Source organism: Salminus brasiliensis, chromosome 19, assembly GCF_030463535.1.
Source record: "Salminus brasiliensis chromosome 19, fSalBra1.hap2, whole genome shotgun sequence".
Classification (NCBI taxonomy): Eukaryota; Metazoa; Chordata; class Actinopteri; order Characiformes; family Bryconidae; genus Salminus; species Salminus brasiliensis.
Genome location: NC_132896.1, coordinates 25,807,285 through 25,828,724, shown reverse-complemented (window position 1 = coordinate 25,828,724; position 21,440 = coordinate 25,807,285). Strand labels below are relative to the sequence as shown.

At 39.2% G+C, this 21,440-nt stretch overlaps 1 protein-coding gene across 1 annotated transcript; it reads left to right on the top strand.

Moving 5' to 3' along the window:
- The first annotated feature begins 885 nt into the window (after positions 1-885).
- On the top strand, positions 886-10,594 carry magt1 (magnesium transporter 1). Its single transcript, XM_072663145.1, has 10 exons — positions 886-991; positions 2,597-2,766; positions 2,854-2,971; positions 3,658-3,798; positions 5,329-5,469; positions 7,068-7,157; positions 7,255-7,318; positions 8,353-8,427; positions 8,579-8,669; positions 9,732-10,594. The coding sequence occupies exons 1-10, from the start codon at positions 911-913 to the stop codon at positions 9,745-9,747; spliced, it is 987 nt and encodes a 328-aa protein (XP_072519246.1). The 5' UTR covers positions 886-910; the 3' UTR covers positions 9,748-10,594.
- Positions 10,595-21,440: the final 10,846 nt, after the last annotated feature.

Below are 21,440 nucleotides of genomic sequence, written 5' to 3'. Positions count from 1 at the left end.
TGAAGTCGGATTGCTTGTGGGAAATAGCCGTTGCAGAGTCTGGTTGTGTTGGACCGGATGCTGCGATACCTTCTTCCTGATGGCAGGAGGGAGAACAGTTTGTGTGAAGGGTGGGTGGAGTCATCCACAATGCTGGTCGCTCCAATGAGACTCCAATGATCTGAAATGTTCTTAACCCCTTAATGCAGCAAGGTTTATTACACGCTAAAGTGTATTACTCAGTAACTACAGGGACTTCTGTACTAACTGGTGGGGGTATTCTTTGGTAATAAAAGTTTGTAATAACACTGTTGGCCCAGCAATGAGCCGTAGGCTGTTTAAAGAGTTAATTAGCAATGCGAATGTGTATCAGTGTTAAATCCTACAATTTATTTTATTTTTTATTAATGCATTTGTAATAATAAAGAAGTAAATTATCATTGTCATGCCATGTATCTCCATTTTGTGCCTTTTGTTTTTCACTTTTTCCATTGAATCTTTGAATCTTTGAATCTTTTCCATTGACATTGAATCTTTATATTATGTGTTTTCTTTATATTATGCATAAACTTTCATGATGAAGAGTATGATACAAATGGTTAACGTGGCTTGGAATAAAATCTTTTAACATTGACTTCCAATGAAAGCTAAGGACTTTTTTTTGTATTTTTGGAAATGAGAGACTTTGCATGACAGTGACCTAGATGTAGCCCCAATGTCAACGTTTAATAAATGTTTCAATATCGGCATCTGAACATCCGTCTACGAAAAAAAATATCAATAATCGGCATTGGCCCACAGTTAGAGGCCTCGTGACTTTTATTTTGAAAAGCTTCCCTCCCGTTAGCATCAGCGCAGCCAGCCAATAGGAAAGTTACAGAGAGTTTCCTGCCCTGCCGTCGCCGCTCTTAGTGGCAGCTTCAGTTCAGCAATGTTTCCTAAACTTCTGATAGCTCTGTCCTTAGTAGCCTTATTTTATGGCGTCCCATCTAATGGCCAGAAGAAGAAAGAGGTCAGTGAGTTTCTGAATAAGTTGCATGTCAGCTTGCGCGTCAGGTTGTTGGAGCTTAATCCAATTACCCGGCCGAGCCGGAGTGGGTGGTTCAGTGGGCCGCTATGCTAAGCTAGCGCTAGCTAATCTGAGCAAAGGTAGCTGGACCAAGTTACTGTGAGGTGCAGTCGCTGAATGCAGCCGAAGTGTAGATGCGAGCACATTGCTGGCTAGCTGTATTTGTAACACAGCCCCTTAAAATAACAACTTTACTATCTAAGAGCTGTAAAGTGGCTTTTGTTTTTAGCCCGGGAGCTAATGTAGCCTAGCTTGAGTTATCTATCAAAAATAATAATATAAGGGTAGAAGTAAAGATGGTGGTGTTTTTATTTTCAAAAGTCTGGACACGGGCTGTGAGCCATTTTCTTCAGTTATTATAGTAAAATTATAAACAACAAAAAATAAAAATAAATATTTAATTGTCTATCATTTTATACATCTATCTTTATATCAGTAATACTGTAAAACAATGCTGTCTGTAATGTGTATTATGTGGAGCTGTTTGGGTTCTTTTACCACTGTATGACCAGACAGTGTTTTAATGGTGGACCCCTGTTGACACTGTTGAGTGGTGAGGGCAGTGGCAGTGGGCCCTTGGTGAAAGGGTTGCGGGTTCAATACCTGGGCTCTGCAAAGGTGCACGTATTTGTCACTGTACACTGTACAGCGAAATGTGTCCTCCGCATTTAACCCATCTGGTAGTGAACACACACTCACACACACACACGTGTTAGGGGCAGTGAGTACACACACACACACACCCAGAGCGGTGGGCAGCCAACTCCAGCGCCCGGGGAGCAGAGAGGGTAAAGGGCCTTGCTCAAGGACCCAACAGTGGCAGCTTGCCGAGCCCGGGAATCGAACCCACAACCCTGTTATCGATATCTCGGCGCTCTAACCGCTGAGCCACCACTGCCCACTGCAAGTTGCCCCTGTTGGCCTCTTAAGCAAGGTCCTTCACCCTCTCTGCATCCCCGGACACCACAGCAACGGCTGCCCACTGCTCCGGGCATGTGTGCTCACTGTCACACTGTGTGTTTGATCACTAGTGTGTGTGTGTGTGTGTGTGTGTGTGTGTGTGTGTGTGTGTGTGTGTGTGTGTGTGTCTTCACTGCACAGATGGGTTAAATGCAGAGGCCAAATTCTATCTGTGTCCTGTCTTGTCTTGTCTTCTCTTAGTAGTTTGCGTGGTTTTCACTCTGGTTCTACTGTTGAATTGAGAGTGGTCCTTTACTCATAATGTCCAGTTAAGAGATGTTCATATACACTGCTGTGCCCCTTGCAACATTGATGTTACGGCTGTATTGAGATGGTCCATCATATAAATAATTTGTGTTCAGTGGTGGTCCAATGCTGGTCTCTTTCCATTGGTTGGGGAGTTGGGTAGATCGCACAGCAGCTACAGTAGGCTACAGGGCTACAGTATGTAATTCCATGACTGCCGCTGTATTTACGCTAGATGCATGTACACTACTATGTAGGTACACATTCAGTTAGTGTAGCTTAACCTCTCAGAACAAGGAGGAAGAGAAGCTGTGATTCCAGTTCTGCTGCATTTCTCCCCAGGCCCTTCTCTCCGAAAAAGTCGGGCAGTTGATGGACTGGGCCAGCAAGAGAGCTGTGATCAGGCTGAATGGGGAGAAGTTCAGGCGCTTCGTCCGAGCGCCTCCACGCAACTACTCTGTGATCATCATGTTCACGGCCCTGCAGCCTCAGAGGCAGTGTGCGGTGTGCAGGTAAGGACACGTGCTGTTTTCAGCTTTCGTTAAAAGCCCTGATTCTGGCCTGGTGCCTTCATGGTTCGCCTTTGACCATATGTTTAGGCAAGCGGATGAAGAGTACCAGATCCTCGCAAACTCCTGGCGGTATTCCAGTGCATTTACTAACAAGGTTTTCTTCGCAATGGTCGATTTCGATGAGGGCTCTGATGTTTTCCAAATGGTAAGCATACTTTTATTCTGCACTCTCAATCAGTTGACTCATAAATCATTGTTGGGCAGTGTATTGTACAGGTTTTGTTTTTTTAACCTCCAACATTTTCTTGTGAAGCAAATGTTAAGGCAAACTCACATTTATTAATTATTAATAATAAAATGTCTTACCATGTTTTAATCATCTGCAGCTGATGCACCATACCTGGTTTTAAATGTTAAGTAGTAATAAGTGTAAGGGCATCCTGACTTTTTCCTCACACAAAAATTGCATTTCTACTAGTTAGATTTAACAAAGACATTTCTTCAGTTGTATGTATGTAGTTATATTACCTGCATTTTCCTTTATTGTTCAAATGAGTATCATAAGTGCCACGAAAAGAAAAGTCACTTTGCATGTTTAAAGTGGTAGTAATGGTCATACGGGTCTACTCGCAGTGGCAACAATCCCAGTAATCTCATCAGAATTGTGTCCAGAAAAATGAAACTGACGGACAGGGATCGCCAGCAAGGATAGCAGGCAATGATAGTAAAATCTTTCTTTCCACACAGCAACATAAATTTGCATGACCGGGTGTGGCAGCCATGCAAAAAGACAGTTTACTCATTCTTAGGACATATGTCAACAGCCCATCATATGAGTAAGATGAAATTGAATTCATTCAAAATCTTGTTTTGTTGAAATCCCCTCCGCAGCTCAACATGAACTCGGCCCCCACTTTCATCAACTTCCCACCCAAAGGGAAGCCCAAGCGGGCGGACACGTACGAGCTGCAGGTTCGAGGCTTCGCTGCGGAACAGCTTGCTCGATGGGTGGCCGACAGAACTGACGTCCATGTAAGACCTATGCAACAACCAAGACTTTCTCTTCACGTCTCAGCATATTGACGCAGTATTCATGAATATCTCAGCACAATAACACAATTAATTATTAAGCTCAGTTCTTGTCCATTTTAGCCGACTTGAGCCCATTTGAAAACTGGTGGAATATTTATCGGACAAGATTGGTACTTCCATTAAGGCAAGGGATGTAATCAAGAAGAAATGATTCGTCTAGCGCATTGTCCAGAGATTTAATATATTAGATTAAATATTTTAGATATTTAATGTATTCATATTTACATCATTGCTAGGATATTTACAGCATTACTAGTTTGTGAATTTTGTGAACTTTCTAAAACTAGAAAAAGAGAACCCAAATTAAAACCAGTGTTGCCAAAATGTAAAAAAACGACTCCATTGAGCAGCAATAACTGCGACCGTTAACATTTCCAGTAGCTTGTGTTTAGGCCATGCGCGACAGATTATATACATCATTTACCAGTCCTTCTTATAAAACTTGGAACTTGGTCATGTTTGTGGGATTTCCATGCATAAAACCGCTCTTTTTAGGTCCTTCAACAACATTTCTATTGGGTTAAGGTCTGGACTTTGACCTGGCCATTCCAAAATGTCAAATTTCCTCTGTTTTAAACATGTCTTTATTGACTAACATATGCTCATTGTCTTGCTGCATGACCCCTTTACCGTTAAGCTTCGGTTCACAGACCGATTTTACTGTAGACTTTGCTGGTAGAATTAATGTCCCTCAACAATGGCAAGCCCTTTTGGACCTGACGTAGCAAAGCAGCTCCAAACCATGTTACTGTCATCCTCATGTTCCTCCCCAACAGTTGGGATGAGGTTCTTATGTTTTTACCAAACATAGTACTTTTCATTAAAGTCAGAAATCCATGTGTCCACAGATCATTCGTTCAGTAGGCTTACCTTACCTTACCTTATCACTTACCTTTGTATTTTAGAGCAAACCTCAGATGGACAGCAGTATTGTCTGTTGGAGAATCTTGGCTTGATTCTTGCTTTCCTGCCATGAAAACTGTTCTTATTCAGTGTTTGATTGTAGTGGACCCATGACCATTAGTGATATAACTCATTGGTTTCTGCTGGAAGACTACTCCTTGGGAGAGTAACTGTGTCATAACCTTTTCCAGTCTGTACGAACAGCTCTTTTTCTGGAGTTTTTAGGAATCTCTTTTGCTCACACCTCACACCTCCTCTCAATAGAAAAACCTGGCTTTGTGAACTCATACTTTTAGAGGTTTACACACATGCCTTTCTGCTGTTTAATTTTTGGGTAGTTTTATTAAATACATAAATGTGAAATGATAATGTTTTCGTGCCATTTGTTTCATTGGGTTTTCTTTATCTAGTCTTTTTATACATTTATAGAGATCTGATCACATTTTGGGTCAAATTATGCAGAAATACTTCCACATATTGTTCCACCATGCATCTTTTTTTTAAGCTAAATGGACTTTGGGTGTAAAAAGTAACCTGTTTTGTTTTCTGCTTGTTTTTCCAAAATAGATCAGGGTCATAAGACCACCTAACTATGCAGGGCCGCTCATGCTGGGCTTGCTTCTGGCCCTCATTGGAAGTTTGGCTTACCTTCGGCGCAACAATCTGGAGTTCCTCTACAACAAGAACGTCTGGGCTTTCTCTGCACTGGTCAGTATTCCCTGTGTTCATAGAGAAATAGGGGTGGGATCTTGAATCTTCTATAGGGGTGGAAATCTTGAGGCACTATACTATGGTATTTGATTATTTTTTTAACTTGATTTCTGTAGAGTACTTTATAATCCTTCCCGTATTTGTCCAACTTCAAAAGTAGTGTTTGCTTAGTTGAACATCACTGAATTTTAGTTTAGTTAGGTTTAAACTAACAAGGCATGGCCTCATAGATGCGTATTTTTTGACCTGCTACACGATATGGACAAAAGTATTGGGACACCAGCTCATTCTCAAACAGTGTTGAAAACATTTCTGCTTTCCACTAAGTTTAGAAGCATTGCTTTGATTTCATGACTGCATTCAGTGACAAGAGCATTAGTGGGGTCTGGATGCTGCATAATCACCATCCCACCTCACCCCCAATTTATCACAAAACAAAGCCTCCATATTGCCCACTCCATGTTGCATTTTTGAGGAAACTCTATTTGACTACATTTTCCAGCCTGTATGACTGTATATGTGTAAAATTGGGAAACAAAAAACAACACGGTTAAATCACATGGCTATGATACTTATGGTTCTATATGGCATCTAATAGTTTCTTTCTTTTTTTTTTTCCCCGAAACGGATAATGTATGCAGTAGGGAGCTTATCTTAACCAAACAGAGTAGGGGCATCCCCAATGACAAAAGCCAGAGGACAACCTTTCTATTAGGCAAACAGATTTCCATTAAGCAAATAGATTTTCCTGAATAGGGCGTGCCAGCCAAGTATTTAAATATCCAGGTGAATAATTCTCAGGAATGTGTCAACAAATCATGGCATGATTGCTGGAATATTTGAGTGGTAAAGCACAGATCATTAGGCGTGTACTTTAAATAAGAAGTTTTATTAATTATTTGTTTTCTTGAATACATTCCAAGTACCAGTGCCTTCCCTAACATCCCCAAAACGTATGGATCAGTACATCCTCCGTTTTAATTGTTCTTTTTTATGTAAGGTAAAAGAACCCAGTCATTTAGAGCTGTATGAGAACTTTCCATTTAGAAAGGCTGCAATCTTTTCTCCAAGGTAGAGGTGGGCAATTCTGGTCCTGGAGGGCCAGATTCCTGAATAGATTTTTTTTCCTGATCAAGCACTCCGGATTCAACTTGCCTGTTAATTGGCAGTTTTAGGAAACCTGTTAGAGCAGGGAAATCAGCAAACTGTCCTGGACGTTGGCCCCCATTGCCCACAACTGTAAGGACTGACAAATGGTACATGACTTTGTAGGCTAGCAAACACAACAGAATTATAGATTTTTAAAAGTTGAAAAAATTGAAATGTCAGAATACTTGGAGACATTTTCACGATGCACAGTATGTATCTCAATATATAGGTTTTCTGGTGTCTGATAGGCTGGAACAGATAAACAAGCCCCAGGATGCGTCAAAACATTTGTTGTAAACAAGTCCCCTACAGGAAATCATAACTACTGTGATTTCAGTACAACAGTGGTGTGACAAGTAACCTAGGTTCAGCCCACGGTTCCTGGCGTTAAGTAGACTGAATGCTGTTGTGATTACATTTTCTTGTGCTTAATTTTTTTTCTGTAGTGTTTCGTTCTGATTATGACGTCGGGACAGATGTGGAACCATATTCGAGGACCTCCATATGCTCACAAGAACCCCAACACAGGCCAAGTGGTTAGTTCCCCCTCCATATGTCTAGCATGCCAAGACGTTGTTAGTTTTTAACTTCATGAACACGTTGTGTTTTTTTTTCCTATGTTCTGTGTTCCAGAGCTACATCCACGGCAGCAGCCAAGCTCAGTTTGTGGCAGAGACGCACATTGTTCTCCTGTTCAGTATCCTTCACATTGAAGACTGTAGGCCACTCAAAACACATGAATCACATGCACTTTCTGAGCCAGTATGACCTAAAGCTGATTAATGCTTGCGCAATAATACACACAAGCAAATATTTATATATGTTCATGCAGAGAAGGTAGCTGTTGTAAGAGAATTGTTAGTTAGTACACTTTTCTTTAAGCATGCTAAACTGTTCAGCTTAACTAATAGCGTCTAATAGTCTAGCTTTAGCAGCAGTTCAAAAAGATGCAGAAGCTTTCTTCATGGGATTTGGAGTAAGCACATGCTAACCATTCTAAATTAGAGTGAAAATAAAATAAATAGTTCAGAATAAAACCTGTTAGTTTCTGGTGCTGTGAGTGAAGCAGTAATGTCACTTGAATGACTGTCTTATCTCACAGTTATTCAGTGATGTAGCAACTGATTGGTTGAGCAGGTAAGTATTTAGTTTAGAACTATAACGCAATATCATAAAACACATGCAGAAGAATAGAGCATTATTTTAAGGACTGGTTGTCTGAGAGGTTTAAGGTTCTAAGTGTTTATATAACCTCACAATGATTTCTCTGAGGAAAAGTATTATGCATAATTTCTCTGGGGTAGTAAATGGATTGCTGTTTGTAAGGCGGTTCTTCGTTTTCTATAGATTTTAATTTAATAAATTTTGATACTTTCCCTCAATGCAAGTTTCAGTTGCATACAGTGACTGTAATCTGCTCGCATCCTAATATGCTGTCCCTGAGCCGCTTCTCAGGTTTCAAATAATTAGTTCAGAAGAGTAATATGAAAACAAAGGTCAGAAGTGTCCAGAAACATAAACTCAGCAGAAGTGTTTTTTTTTTTTTTTTTTTTTTTTTTTTTTTTAAATGACTCAGACTACTGTAATAAACTGTATTACCTCAGGAGTGAAAGTGAATGATTGCAGACTCATAAGCAGTTGTTTACAATGTCCTACATATTCATGAGAATAATTATTATTACTCCGCAACCAGTCAGTCACAGTCCACAGAGCCTTAACCTTCTGATTCAGACGCAGCTGTTACTTTAGGAATGGTGCTTCTACATGAGGCCGCAACTTCTGACATGGACATCGGGAAGAGGAAAAGTATGTCATCTTTTGACGTAGCTATTACCAAGATTATTACCAATCCCTATGCAGTCCTTCACCAGAGGGGCTTAGTCAGAAATTCTAATCTGACCAACAGTAGACCTCTCCGGCCTATCCGGTTAAACTTTGTGTATCTGTCTTCTTGTAGTCATGTGTGTTGCTGGAATTGGACTGGTGATGCTCTTCTTCAGCTGGCTTTTGTCCATCTTCAGAGCCAAATATCATGGATACCCTTACAGGTACGGACTGTACCCATGCTGAAAGTGTTTGATCTATCCTCTGAAATTGCTTTTACCGTGCAGAATGCTGCTTTCCTCTGCGCCTCCTTATACTTATGCTTATGGTCCCTGCCAAAAAGATCAGCAACGGTCAGCAATGTCTGTCTTTCTATCTATCTGGCTGTCTGTCCAGCTAGCAATGTATCTGGGAATGACAGGGCAGAATCTTTAACAGTTGTGCCACTGGGGGACCTGATAGGCAGTACAGGCTGAGCTGGTGAATCTGAACACAAAAAGTATGAAAACATGCTAAATGGATCCAAACTAACCTAAAATGAGAGCAGCATAAAAATACAGCATTAAAATTAGCATGAAAGTAACAAAGAACACAAAAAAACATTTGTTAGATAACTATAGAAAAATAAAACATTTAGGAGACGAAAAGAAGTTTTACATTACAACATTAAAAGAATCCAGGGTAACCCCACTCCCAGTGCTACAGCCTTATGAAAAACTGATAATCCCGTCAGTCCGTAAGTCACTGCTTCACTGAAAGTATAAAATCAAAGCCTAAAAATAAATAAATTGTAAAATATTCAATTGTATTGTCAGAGTTTCATCAGTTATCTCTAAACTCTTAAACTCTCTAATTCACTATAAACCACACCTGACATTTAGCATGGGAGTAAAATATTATTGCACAAATATTACATAGTGTGATGTTGACCGATATTAATGGCTGGTTTGGAATTTAAGCTCACTAAAATGGTATAGGTCTTTATTGTGAGGGGAAACAAAAACCAACAAAACAAACAAAAAATAAAACTTTTTCTTCAATAAACAGAAAAATAAGAAACGTAAGAAGAAACTTGCATTCAAAGAGTTTAGTATGTAACTCCAGTTGGGGTATTTCTATTATTTAGGACAACGTTTTGTGTCTGTCAGGCCCGTTTTTGAGTAATACTTTAAAGTGTTATCATTTGCTATTATTGACTTCATTAACTTTGATTAAGTTACTGTATTTTACAGTGTGAAGGAGTAGATTATAGTATTTTAATAACTGTTTTTCCTTGTCTTTTGCAGTTTCCTGATCAGTTAAATGCAGACCTTAAGAACATTGCAGGCCTTCGACAGAAGATTAATTTATCAAGAACCAAATTTTAAGCCGAAGTTTCTGCAGTTCTAAGTGCCTTATCAGTTCCCAGTAATGGTTGATATAGGAATGTTTTTGTTGTCTTTTTTTTCTCTCTTTTTGTTTTTTATTTAAATGAATGTGGAGAATATTTCCAATAGAAGATTCTGATTCTACATTTTTAAAAGTGTTTTTTTTTTTTTTTTTTTTTTTTAAAAAACCAGAGAAGAGATTTGGTAACTCATTTAGTATGTTCCTCTGAGGGTTCCAGAAAAGTGATTAGATCTGAATGGTTAAATCAAACCCACCACATGTATTGCTTGCTAGTGAATGCATTGTTAAAGGTGGGATATGCGGTACAATAATACACTTCCAGTATACGTTTGGCTGGTTTAAAGGGCAAAAGCTTAGAAGATGGAAGATGCATGAGGGCAGGCAAAGTGCTTTCCATTCTACCTCCTGACAAATGTACATACTGAGTGTTCCAAAGTCAAAGCGAAGCAGTCCGTCGTTCAGTGTAAATGTGGTTTTCTGAGCTATAGTCTGGGAGAATATGAATGTACGGACGGACCTGGGGTTGAGTTTTCCAAAAGTATCATAGTATTAAGATCATCTAATCTATTGGACTGAGCGTTTTAGAGTGGTGTTTTCATTGTGATCTTCTGATGATCTTTGGGCTACAGTGCTTGTGGTAAACCTGCTCGTGGTCAGTGTGACACAAAGTGACTTTTATGACTATGCTGAATTTCTAGGTGCTGCTCTGTGTAATGCCTCAGGTGATGCTTTTTTTCCATTAAAAGTGCCTTAATTGCCAGTTTGACGTGGTCTCGTGGTCTTTATCTTTTTGACAGTAAGTGGCTGAGAGTCAGTGCTGCTCTTGAACAGTAATACAAATTCTAGACACTAGATGGCAGATGTGGATTTCTTTACGAGTAATGAGCAGATCTCAGAAGCTAAGATACAGCAGCCTTATTGAGTTGAGATATATATATAGATATATATATATATATATATAGAATCAGAAATACTTTTGATATTGACTATTGATTCCAGAAGGAAATTTGTGTGCCTATAAATTAACATTACTTTATTATTGAAACACATTCATTTGTAATTCAAGGGGAAACGATTTACAGTAGGGCTGACTTTACTGATTATATTAGAAATGTATACACACCCGGTGTCGGTTTTAACACCACCAGTCAGTCAGTCTAACTGGATACAAATACAAGCATTTCTAAGTATTTTTTTTTTGCATTATTATCAGTGCTATTTCTATCCTAACAGTATAAAGTGAGTGAAACATAGAATCTGTTAAAGTTTAACTTTTCTGTATTTGTTTTCCTTCCTGAACATGAGCTTCAATGAAACATGTCAATTTAAAACATGGTTAATGCCACAAATATGCTTCAATTTGAATATGTGCAGAACCTTAAATGTAAATAAATATTTTTTTTAAAAATCCAATAATTCAGTAGATTTTTCTACAGCTTTACATTAAAAACCCCATCATCAGTGTGGCCTCTATCTGAATGAAATACAATTCTGAAGAACCGTTTCCGAAATTACAAACAACTTTATTAAAAAAAAACAAAAAAAACAAAAAGAGATTTAGTAGTAGTACTTTAAAATCAGTTCTACTGTATTTTTAAGCTAATAATTGTGTAACAGGGTGCTTGGTGTGGCCTTATTTAACAGTTAACGTCTTGATCGTATTAAAGCAAAATTGTTGAGCAATAATTTGGTGGCCAAAACAGTTTCCTCTTTCATCCTAAATGGTTCAAATATTTCTTGTAGGGTGTTAATACATAGTTATTACTAATACTGTTATGCTGTTGTTAGGATATGAGTAATTCCAGTTTAACATTGTGCTATCTACCTCCCATTCCCATCATAGAACATGCTTGGATGAGTGTTGTTACGTTCAAGACTTGATTAGTATCTGCTATATTCCATTTATCTGACCTTCCATTTCTTTTAAAGGGTATTCCAATAATATCAGCACCAATAAAGTCAATCAGATGTAGACAAAGTCATTCAGAGTGGTTAGAGGTGAAATGTTTCAGTAATTGTAGAATAGCTTACTAACTCTGATTTCTTTACAGCAGTGGCGATCGGACTCAGGGGTCATAAGGTCAACAATGCCAGTGGAGCCGTTTTATTTCAGATCCAGAGCGACCAGTGAACGTATGCAGTAAAACAATGTCTCAGACATGAGGCAGCATAGTTCTACCCATTTTGAGTATCAGTTTTCTGTGAGGGAGATTATAGAGGCATTCAACTCTTTTGACGTCTGCTTCCATTCACCACCACTTCTTGGAGAATTGGAGAATGTAGGTTTCTCAAGAATTTGAGTTTTCCACACCAACCCAGTCTTAAGTGAGTTTGTTTATAATGCAGAAATGTTGAGACCTCCCATTAGTTATTCCCATTAAAATGGCTAGGATGTGGTCTATGTTATGTATGTAGGTATACCTAAATTTAAGAACACAGTTAGTACAGAGGAAGCACCGACCTCACAATGTAGGCACAGTTAAGCTCACTGAACACAGACAAGGAGACACTGATCCATGAACTAGTGTGACCCTTAGTGCTCAAATACAGCAGTGCTTAATTACAGGTCAGAGCTATTTTTCTTAGTGGTGTGAGTTGTTGTTTTTTTTTTTGTTTTGTTTTTTTTTTCTAATCATTTTTTGTGTTGTCATTGTCTGAAAATCTAATCGGAACTCTTTGGAACGATCTGGGTAGAAAAGTAATATTGTGACCAAACACAATCTAATTAAACTAACACGACACAAACGGTTGTACTGTCTGGTAGCGAGCACACTGAGTAAGCATCCACAGTGCAGGCTAGAAAAAGTATGTGAATCCTTATATTCATAACTTAATTAATGTTAGAAATGAGAGTTGCAAAATGCTGTGGAGATGCATTTTGGACCACTCCTACCTCCTACCAAAAGTGTTTGTCAATATTTTTGGGATGTCTTGCGAGCACAACCCTTTTAGGTCACACCATAGCATCTCAATATTTCTGTTCTGATTTGGCCATTTCAGAACACGAATCATCTTTATCAACAACTGTTTAATTGATTCACGTGTGTGCTTTGGGTCATTGTCTTGATGCATAACCCAACACCTCTTCAGCATGAGGGCATGGACTGTTGCCCTATCATTCTCCTGTACAATGTTTTGACAGGACACATTATAATCCACTGTCCTTTTTTCTTTACAAACAGTAGAACTTTACTAATAGTAAACACCTAAATATAGAACCTTCTCTTTTGTTGTTACCCTTTGGTTCATTCTCAACTCCTTCAGCATTGCCTGCTGTGTACTTGGAATGATTTTAACAGGGTGCTCACTGCTAAGCAGGCTTTTGTAGCCTTTTCTGGTTTGTCTGTAACACATCTTCTGAGGACAAGTTATTTGCATTGAGAAAAGGTTCACATGAATCAATCTTTCCTGAGAGGAAAAGATGTTAGTATGTTAGATTAGAATGTTAGTAACCAGGCTTTGTGTGCTTCTCTCAAAGGGGGAACGTACTTGTGAATCCCAGTTAATTGCCATTTAGATTTTGCAGAAGTCATTAACATAGAGGTTCACTTACTTTTTTTAGCCTGCACTGTGGATGTTTACTCAATATGCAGAATTAAAGGCATCAACTGTCTGTTATTAGTTGTGCTATTAGTGTTATTAGTGTTGTTGCATTGTGTTTGTCTATAATTGTGAGTTTGATAAGGATTACATCTAATTTTCTTAGTTCCAAAGGTATCACTAATTTTTCCCTGCAAGTTTATGTGTCGTCACAGATGTGAGTCTCATAAATCAGTTTTGGGGTCTGAAAATTGAATAGCTAAATATAAGTGCTATCAGAAACGTGGTTTAATCACAATAATACACATGCATATAATGATAATAATAATAATAATAATAATACAATAATACATGCATCAATATAATAATACAATATTTATATGTCATGGCATATTAGAGGTCTACTTGTTTAAGTTTTGTTTAACTATGATCTCTGGTGCTCCTCCGTGTGGAATAAAATTGCTCAGTGATGGCAAAAGAATAGGATTACGCTCAGGGCAACTGCCTTCTTAGCGCTGCATTGTCCTGCCTATTCCCTTCATTTACATGCCGGAACAGGTGCTGGGAGGTTATTTGCCGCTGCAGCTCTGAACGCCCTTTGCCGGGATGTCCGCAGGCCAATCACACCAGAAGCTGCCTTCACGACCATATAAGGCAAAAGGCTGAGCAGCAGGGAGTAGCGGGTGTTTCCCCCGCAGAAGGCTCGCATTGTTCCTAGCAGGGCCGCCTGCCCACAGGGGATATGTCTCTCTCTCTCTCTCTCTCTCTCTCTCTCTCTCTCTCTCTATCCGGATGCCAACCGCACAGCTAAATTTAGGCCCCAATTTTATACCAAAATATGGTAGCCTCATCAAAAAGGGAGTAAGCCGAGCCCAGATGTCCCGCCCCAGATGTTGTTTGTTTTTGTTCTTGTGTTAATGCTGAGCTGTACTGTAAACCGTCATTTAATGCGAGAGCGTCGGGGCCCGGCTAGGAATAATGGAAAGCAGACTTCCTTTCTGTTAAAAGTGTGAAAGGGTGACTTAAAAGAGTCAATGTTTTGTTCAGGTGGATGTCTCAGAAGTGCTGTACAAATCTCCCGCAAGTTCTCCCTAGCCTACCTGTCAAGGGTGCTCACTTTTAGGCCCCTCTCCCGAGAGTACAGCAGGGGCTTTTCCATTGTGGAGATTTCAGGCAAAGCTCTTTATATGGTAGTGTACGCAGCCAGCCGTTTTCCTGCATGACATAATCTCTCACTCTGCCTTAGGTAGGGCTTGAAATCTCCTGATTAGTGCTAAAGGAAGGAAAACAGCCAAAAGGGACGTTGGCGAGACTGCATACCATGGCTAGACCACTGGTGTTAATAACAATCCACTTAGCATCCACTTTTACTACTAAAAGCTACTATACAGCACCGACACTGTACATCATTCTGCATCTGCAAACAAACCAGGCCCTTCTTCTCCTTCTTCTAGAAGGCTCTGTATCATGTATTGTATGATACATACTGTTGATTTGACTTTTTCATATTTTAATACAGTACATTCTACGTAACCATGCGATGGACTAGCACCCTGTCCAGGGGGGATTCCAATACGCTTCCATTACGGCCAGAGGGTTGCAAGTTCTAATCCCGAGCCATGCTGCTTTGCCATCAGCAGCCGGAGTCCAAAAGAGCACAATTAGCCGTGCTCTCTCCGGTTGGGTAGATGGCACTCTCTCCCCTTATCACTCTCAACATGAGCGATGCTGGATGACACAGGTTTTTGTTACCTGGTACAGTGGAGCTGGGGCACAGCCGCTTTCCTCGAAGCATGTCAGCTGCCTGGCAACGCTTTGGCTGGCTTTACATATATCAGAGGAGACGTGCATTAAGTCCTCCTAGTGTCTGGAGAATTGCTAGTGATATATATATATATATACACTGTGTGCAGAATTATTAGGCAAATGAGTATTGTGATCACATCATCCTTTTTATACATGTTGTTCTACTCCAGGCTCTATAGGCTTGAAAGCCAACTACCAATCAAGTAAATCAGGTGATGTGCATCTCTGTAATGAGAAGGGGAGTGGTCTAATAATGCTTAATTATTAGGCAACTTCCTTTCCTTTGGCAAAATGGGTCAGAAGAGAGATTGACAGACTCCGAAAAGTCAAAAATTGTGAGATGTCTTGCAGCAGTCTTGAAATTGCCAAACTTTTGAAGCGTTTCATGGCAAATAGCCAACAGGGTCGCAAGAAACGTGTTAAAAAAAAAAAGGCGCAAAATAACTGCCTATGAATTGAGGAAAATCAAGCGTGAAGCTGCCAAGATGCCATTTGCCACCAGTTTTGCCATATTTCAGAGCTGCAATGTTACTGGAGTATCAAAAAGCACAAGGTGTGTGATACTCAGGGACATGGCCAAGGTAAGGAAGACTGAAAAACGACCACCTTTGAACAAGAAACATAAGATAAAACTTCAAGACTGGGCCAAGAAATATCTTAAGACTGATTTTTTAAGGTTTTATGGACTGATGAAATGCGAGTGACTCTTGATGGGCCAGATGGATGGGCCCGAGGCTGGATCAGTAAAGGGCAGAGAGCTCCACTCCGACTCAGACGCCAGCAAGGTGGAGGTGGGGTACTGGTATGGGCTGGTATCATCAAAGATGAACTTGTGGGACCTTTTCGGGTTGAGGATGGAGTGAAGCTCAACTCCCAGACCTACTGCCAGTTTCTGGAAGACACCTTCTTCAAGCAGTGGTACAGAAAGAAGTCGGTATCGTTCAATAAAAACATGATTTTCATGCAGGACAATGCTCCATCACATGCATCCAATACTCCACAGCGTGGCTGGCCAGTAAGGGTCTAAAAGAAGAAAAAATGATGACATGGCCCCCTTGTTCACCTGATCTGAACACCATAGAGAACCTGTGGTCCCTCATGAAATGTGAGATCTACAGGGAGGGAAAACAGTACACCTCTCTGAACAGTGTCTGGGAGGCTGTGGTGTCTGCTGCACGTGATGTTGATCGTAAACAGATCAAGCAACTGACAGAATCTATGGATGGAAGGCTTTTGAGTGTCATCGTAAAGAAAGGTGGCTATATTGGTCACTGATTTGTTTGTGGTTTTGTTTTTGAATGTCAGAAATGTTTATTTCTAAATTTTGTGTTATATTGGTTTACCTGGTGAAAATAAACAAGTGAGATGAGTATATATTTGTTTTTTATTAAGTTGCCTAATAATTCTGCACAGTAATAGTTACCTGCACAAACAGATATCCTCCTAAGATAGCCAAATCTTTATTTAATTTAATTAGGGGTGTTGCAAATGACTGTAGCACTTCAAGCTATAGTGGAAAGTCTTAACAAACCTAGAAGTCCTTTAGTTATATACCACATTATAGAAGTTCCTTACATATTTTATTATATATCATGTATATCTGAGTGCTTGATTTGGGAATAAACAAAACGAAATGAACAGTGTTAAATTACGATAAAGCTAAACCAGATCTGTGCATGAATTTAGCATGTCCAGAATGATGATGATGATGATGACAGTGACGATGGTGATGATGCATAACTAAACACTAATGGAAAGCTAATGGAAATAAATTGGAACAGCAGTCAATTCTAGTTTTAAAAGATCTACCTGGGGTGAGAAGCCCCCTGATAAATCTTGCCTTAAAGCAACAGTATGGAGCATTTCACCTAAAATGACGCTCCACTGACTGGAACAGGGAGAGTTGTGTATATGTCCTTGCCACCTTGAGTCCAGAATGCAGCTACTACACTATGTAACTTTAGTGGAGCACCACGAGACCTCTACTCTACAACATCAGTCCTCACCCTTCTTTTACTTTCTACATTGTAAAATGAACATGTAAAAGCCTCCAATATGTATGGAGTGGAGTAGTGGAGTAAAAGTGAATTACAGTCCCTACCTGTAGCGGGAGCCCAGGAGCAAAAAAATTAATAAAAAAATCATATAAAATATAATAAAAAAAATATCTTATAATGCTGCTTTAAGTCATTGTGTATACTTATAGATCAAATCATGTGTAGTCTTTAGTTTAACAAACAACACATTTAGTTATTAATTAAAATACAATACTAAACATATTGTATTTCAAGTGATATGTAGGCCCCTATTTCTAATTATTTGTATAGCTTTTATATAGATTAAAACACAAGACTGAACGTAACTGGCTTTTGATTACACAGAACTCAGCTTTTACGTAATACCTGTTCTTCCTGTCGAAGAGTGCACACTTTGCACACTTGAAGATCAGCCGGTGATGTCACTCCCACACTCCAAAGACGCACCCAAGCATGTTGCGAACACACGCTCCACTCCCAGTCACCCATAATATGAGGGTGGAAACATTCTGGGCCATGGATATAAGACTGGGAGGATAATAATAAAAGCAGGTCCATTGGATTAGGCACAGACTCACGTCGCTGGCATTTGCATTGTCTGTCCAATGTTTGTGCATAGGTGTACTTTCCAGTGAGGACACAGATCCAGTTAATGTGCTTCTGAGGTTAGCTAGAGGTTCTGGGGGAACCTGCTAAATAGGCTAGGACTGATCTTGCTTTTGTAATCCAGAGAATAAAATTTGAAGTGAGTAAAAAATCCAAGAAAATATTAGTACTGGGTCATTTAATCATAGCCATGCTGGTATTTCACAATAACACACCATCTTTAGTGTTCTAATGCTTCTATACAACATTTCTGAAAATAAACAAAGTAAGAAATTAATAAATTGATCCGTGAACAAACCATTTCATATGTTTTACTGTTAGCATTTCCTTCCTCCAAATAATAGTTACTTAACTCCACTCCTTCTCCAGCTCCAGCTTACATAGACCAACAAATGAAATTGCTGCCCACAATTAAAATTTTTTTTTGTTATTGTGTATTTTTGTCTTAATCCTTTTAGTTTCATTTAAGACATTCTTTTAGGATTCTTGCTTCCTATTAGTTGGGGCATTTACTTTACTTATTGGTTTATTATATGATTCATAGCAATGGCGTTCAGTGGTGGAAAAAACATGTCTATATCTAAGGGTTGGTCAATATGGTAAAAATATTATATCCCAATATTTAAAGACAATTTCATGATACACAATATTAAGCGACATGCAGACAAAATGCATCAGTAGCAGCAGGGACCAGTTTTTTAAAAAACTGCTATGCAAATATTCTCCCATACTAAGTATACTGATTCATATTTAAATTGTGCTGCACGTTCATCTAAGTAAACCAGACTTATTGTGCTCTCTATAATGTGCAGTTGACCACAATACAATTATATATATATATATATATATATATATATATATATATATATATATATATATAGAGAGAGAGAGAGAGAGAGAATTTTAAAAGATCAATTAATGGATTTTGTCTACTATATTTGGAAATAAGATAACCCTTACTCTAACCCAACCCAATCCAACCCTAACCCTAATCAAGACAAAATAGTCTGCCAATTGAAAATAGTTTTTTTCATAGTATCAAGGTAGATACAGCTAGGTGACCTCTCACATTATTTAGGACTTCAAGAGCAGAACTGAAGGCCTAAATGTATCAGATTACCACCAACATACAGTTTTATTAAAATGTTCAGGCACCTCTGTTAAAAATTAAATTACTGTAAATGATCACAACCTGTAGCAAGCATGGTGTTCTTTCATTTCTTTCATTAGACTTTATTAGATAGTTCTATGAGATTCTTGGGCCGTATATCCACAGATGTTAAATGACATTTAGGTCAGGTGACTGTGGGGGCCATGACAAAACCATCAGCTTGTACCTCTTGATGTCACTCATTGGGCATTTTCAGGTATTCTGCTGTAGAGGCCCTCCCTTACCATCTTCAGCTTTCTTAGGGGAGGTGTAGTGTTTGCTTTAAGAATTTGCTGTTTTTTTATTTAATCCATTCTTCCCTCATAAGGCTTCCAACAACCCAGAACTGCCTAAAAGCTATCAGGTGACTCAGAATTCCAAGCTTCTCTCTACATGTCACTACGTAGTTCTTTTCTTCTCTCTAAATAGGCTCTATTCCCTGAGCTATTAAGAAACCACCCAATTGAAAGTGCACCAACCCAAACCAAACTCATAGCTGTTGTGGAGCTGCCTTTCAGGTTCCTGTTGCTATGTGAAAAGATAGCATTTTAACCCACGTCTTCACCTGATTCCCCTTAAGCACTGGTCCGGTGTAGAAAGGCATTTGATGCATGTGGTTAGTGGCTTGGTGTTTTTACCTTCAGTGTTTTACCTTCCCTTCTCTATCCTTAACCCTTGTTGACGTAGATGAACTCTCAGGCTCTGACTCTCCTGTTCTGCCACATCCCAATAGTTTGTATTGCATTCAGATCTGGTGACTGGTAAACCTACTGAAGAACACTGAACTCATTGTCATGTTTATGAAACCAGTTTGAGAAGACCTTTGCTTTGTGACATGGTGCTACATCATGCTAGAAGTAGGCATTTGAAGATGGGTACATTATGTCTATGAATGGATGAACATGGTCATCAACAATACTCAAGCAGGCTCTGGAATTCAAGCAATGCTTGACTGGTATTAATGAGATCCATCAGACCAAGCTATGTTTTTCCAGTCTTCACCTGTGCAGTGTTGGGAGCCTGAGCCCACTGCAGCTTCAGCTTTCTGTTCTTGGCTGACAGAAGTGGTACCCAAAGTGGCCTTCTGCTTTTGTTATCCATCCGGCTCAAGATTCTCAAGATCCACCTCAAGTTGTCTATCCACTCACTGAACGATTGTCTTTATTTATATAAATAAATATATTTATTTATAAAATATTATTAATATTTTATTCTGAGTCAACTCTAGAAACTGTCAAACCAGCCTTCCACCAACAATCATGTCATGCTCAAAATCCCTGAGATCACATTTTTCTCCATTCTGATGGTAGATGTGAGCGTTACCTGAAGCTGCTGTGCCATATCAGCAGGATTTTCTGCTGGCTGATTAGATAATTGCTTGAATGAGTAGGTGATAAGGGCTTGGTGACTGAATGCTTGACTTTCAACATTGATCACCAGTCCAGTCTTTCCTCCATTGGATCCAGGGACCACTGTGGACCACTGCATTGTGCGGCCCAGAGGAGGATGTGTTTCATTTTGGAATTCTGAGTCCTTCTTCCTGCCACTTCCTCACTTAGGTCTGCTTGGATCTGGGCCAAGATATTATAGATCTGCAGTAAAATCCGCAATTCAGACAGTAAAACAGTACAGCACAGAAAGTATCCTGAATGACACTGACCACAAAAGAAAAACCTCTGCACCCTTTAGAGGAATCCTGTACATGATAAGCAACCTGGCATGTCAGGGCAAGGAGCAAAGTGATTAGTGAGAGATTAGCTGCTATAAAATGTACCGTTCAGGTCTTAATGCATTGTGCCTCGACCTGAATGAACGGAGGATGCATAGATTTTTCTTATCTCCACATTAGTAATCTAGTGTAGTATTAAACATTGATTGTCGAGGTGTGTCAGTTGGCACACCCATTAACAGCCCTTAAAATAAACTCTTGATAGTTCTGTAATTACCAAGCTCAAATAATACAGTCATTTACAGTCATATACTCGACCGGTGGGTTTACGTAATAGAATGCACAGTGGAAAAGAAGATTATTACATTACATTATATTTTAATGTAGAAATATTAAAGGTCTAACGCTCACCTTACCCTAAACCACATATTATATCAATGTCTTTTATTTTCAAATAAAATCTAAGGAAAATGTTGGTTTTCCAGTGATATGATGCTGTTTACATTGCATTTGCAACTGGAGCAAGTTTGTTTACACTTTTCATTCACCTTTGATTGTTTTTTTTCCTCAGGCAAATGAACCTGTAGTCTTTGACCTCAATGAACTGTAGATGACTTCATTTGAAACACAGAATCCCTACAGCATCTCCACAGGGGAATAATTACATATTTCAAACCTCACTGTGAGGTGGCGGACTGTTAAATCCGTTTATTTGATTTCGCTCGCTGCGGACGAGTTGTTTATAGTTTTATGAGGCGGTATGTCATCCCAAGCCCACATCAACCCACTTCTCATGGCT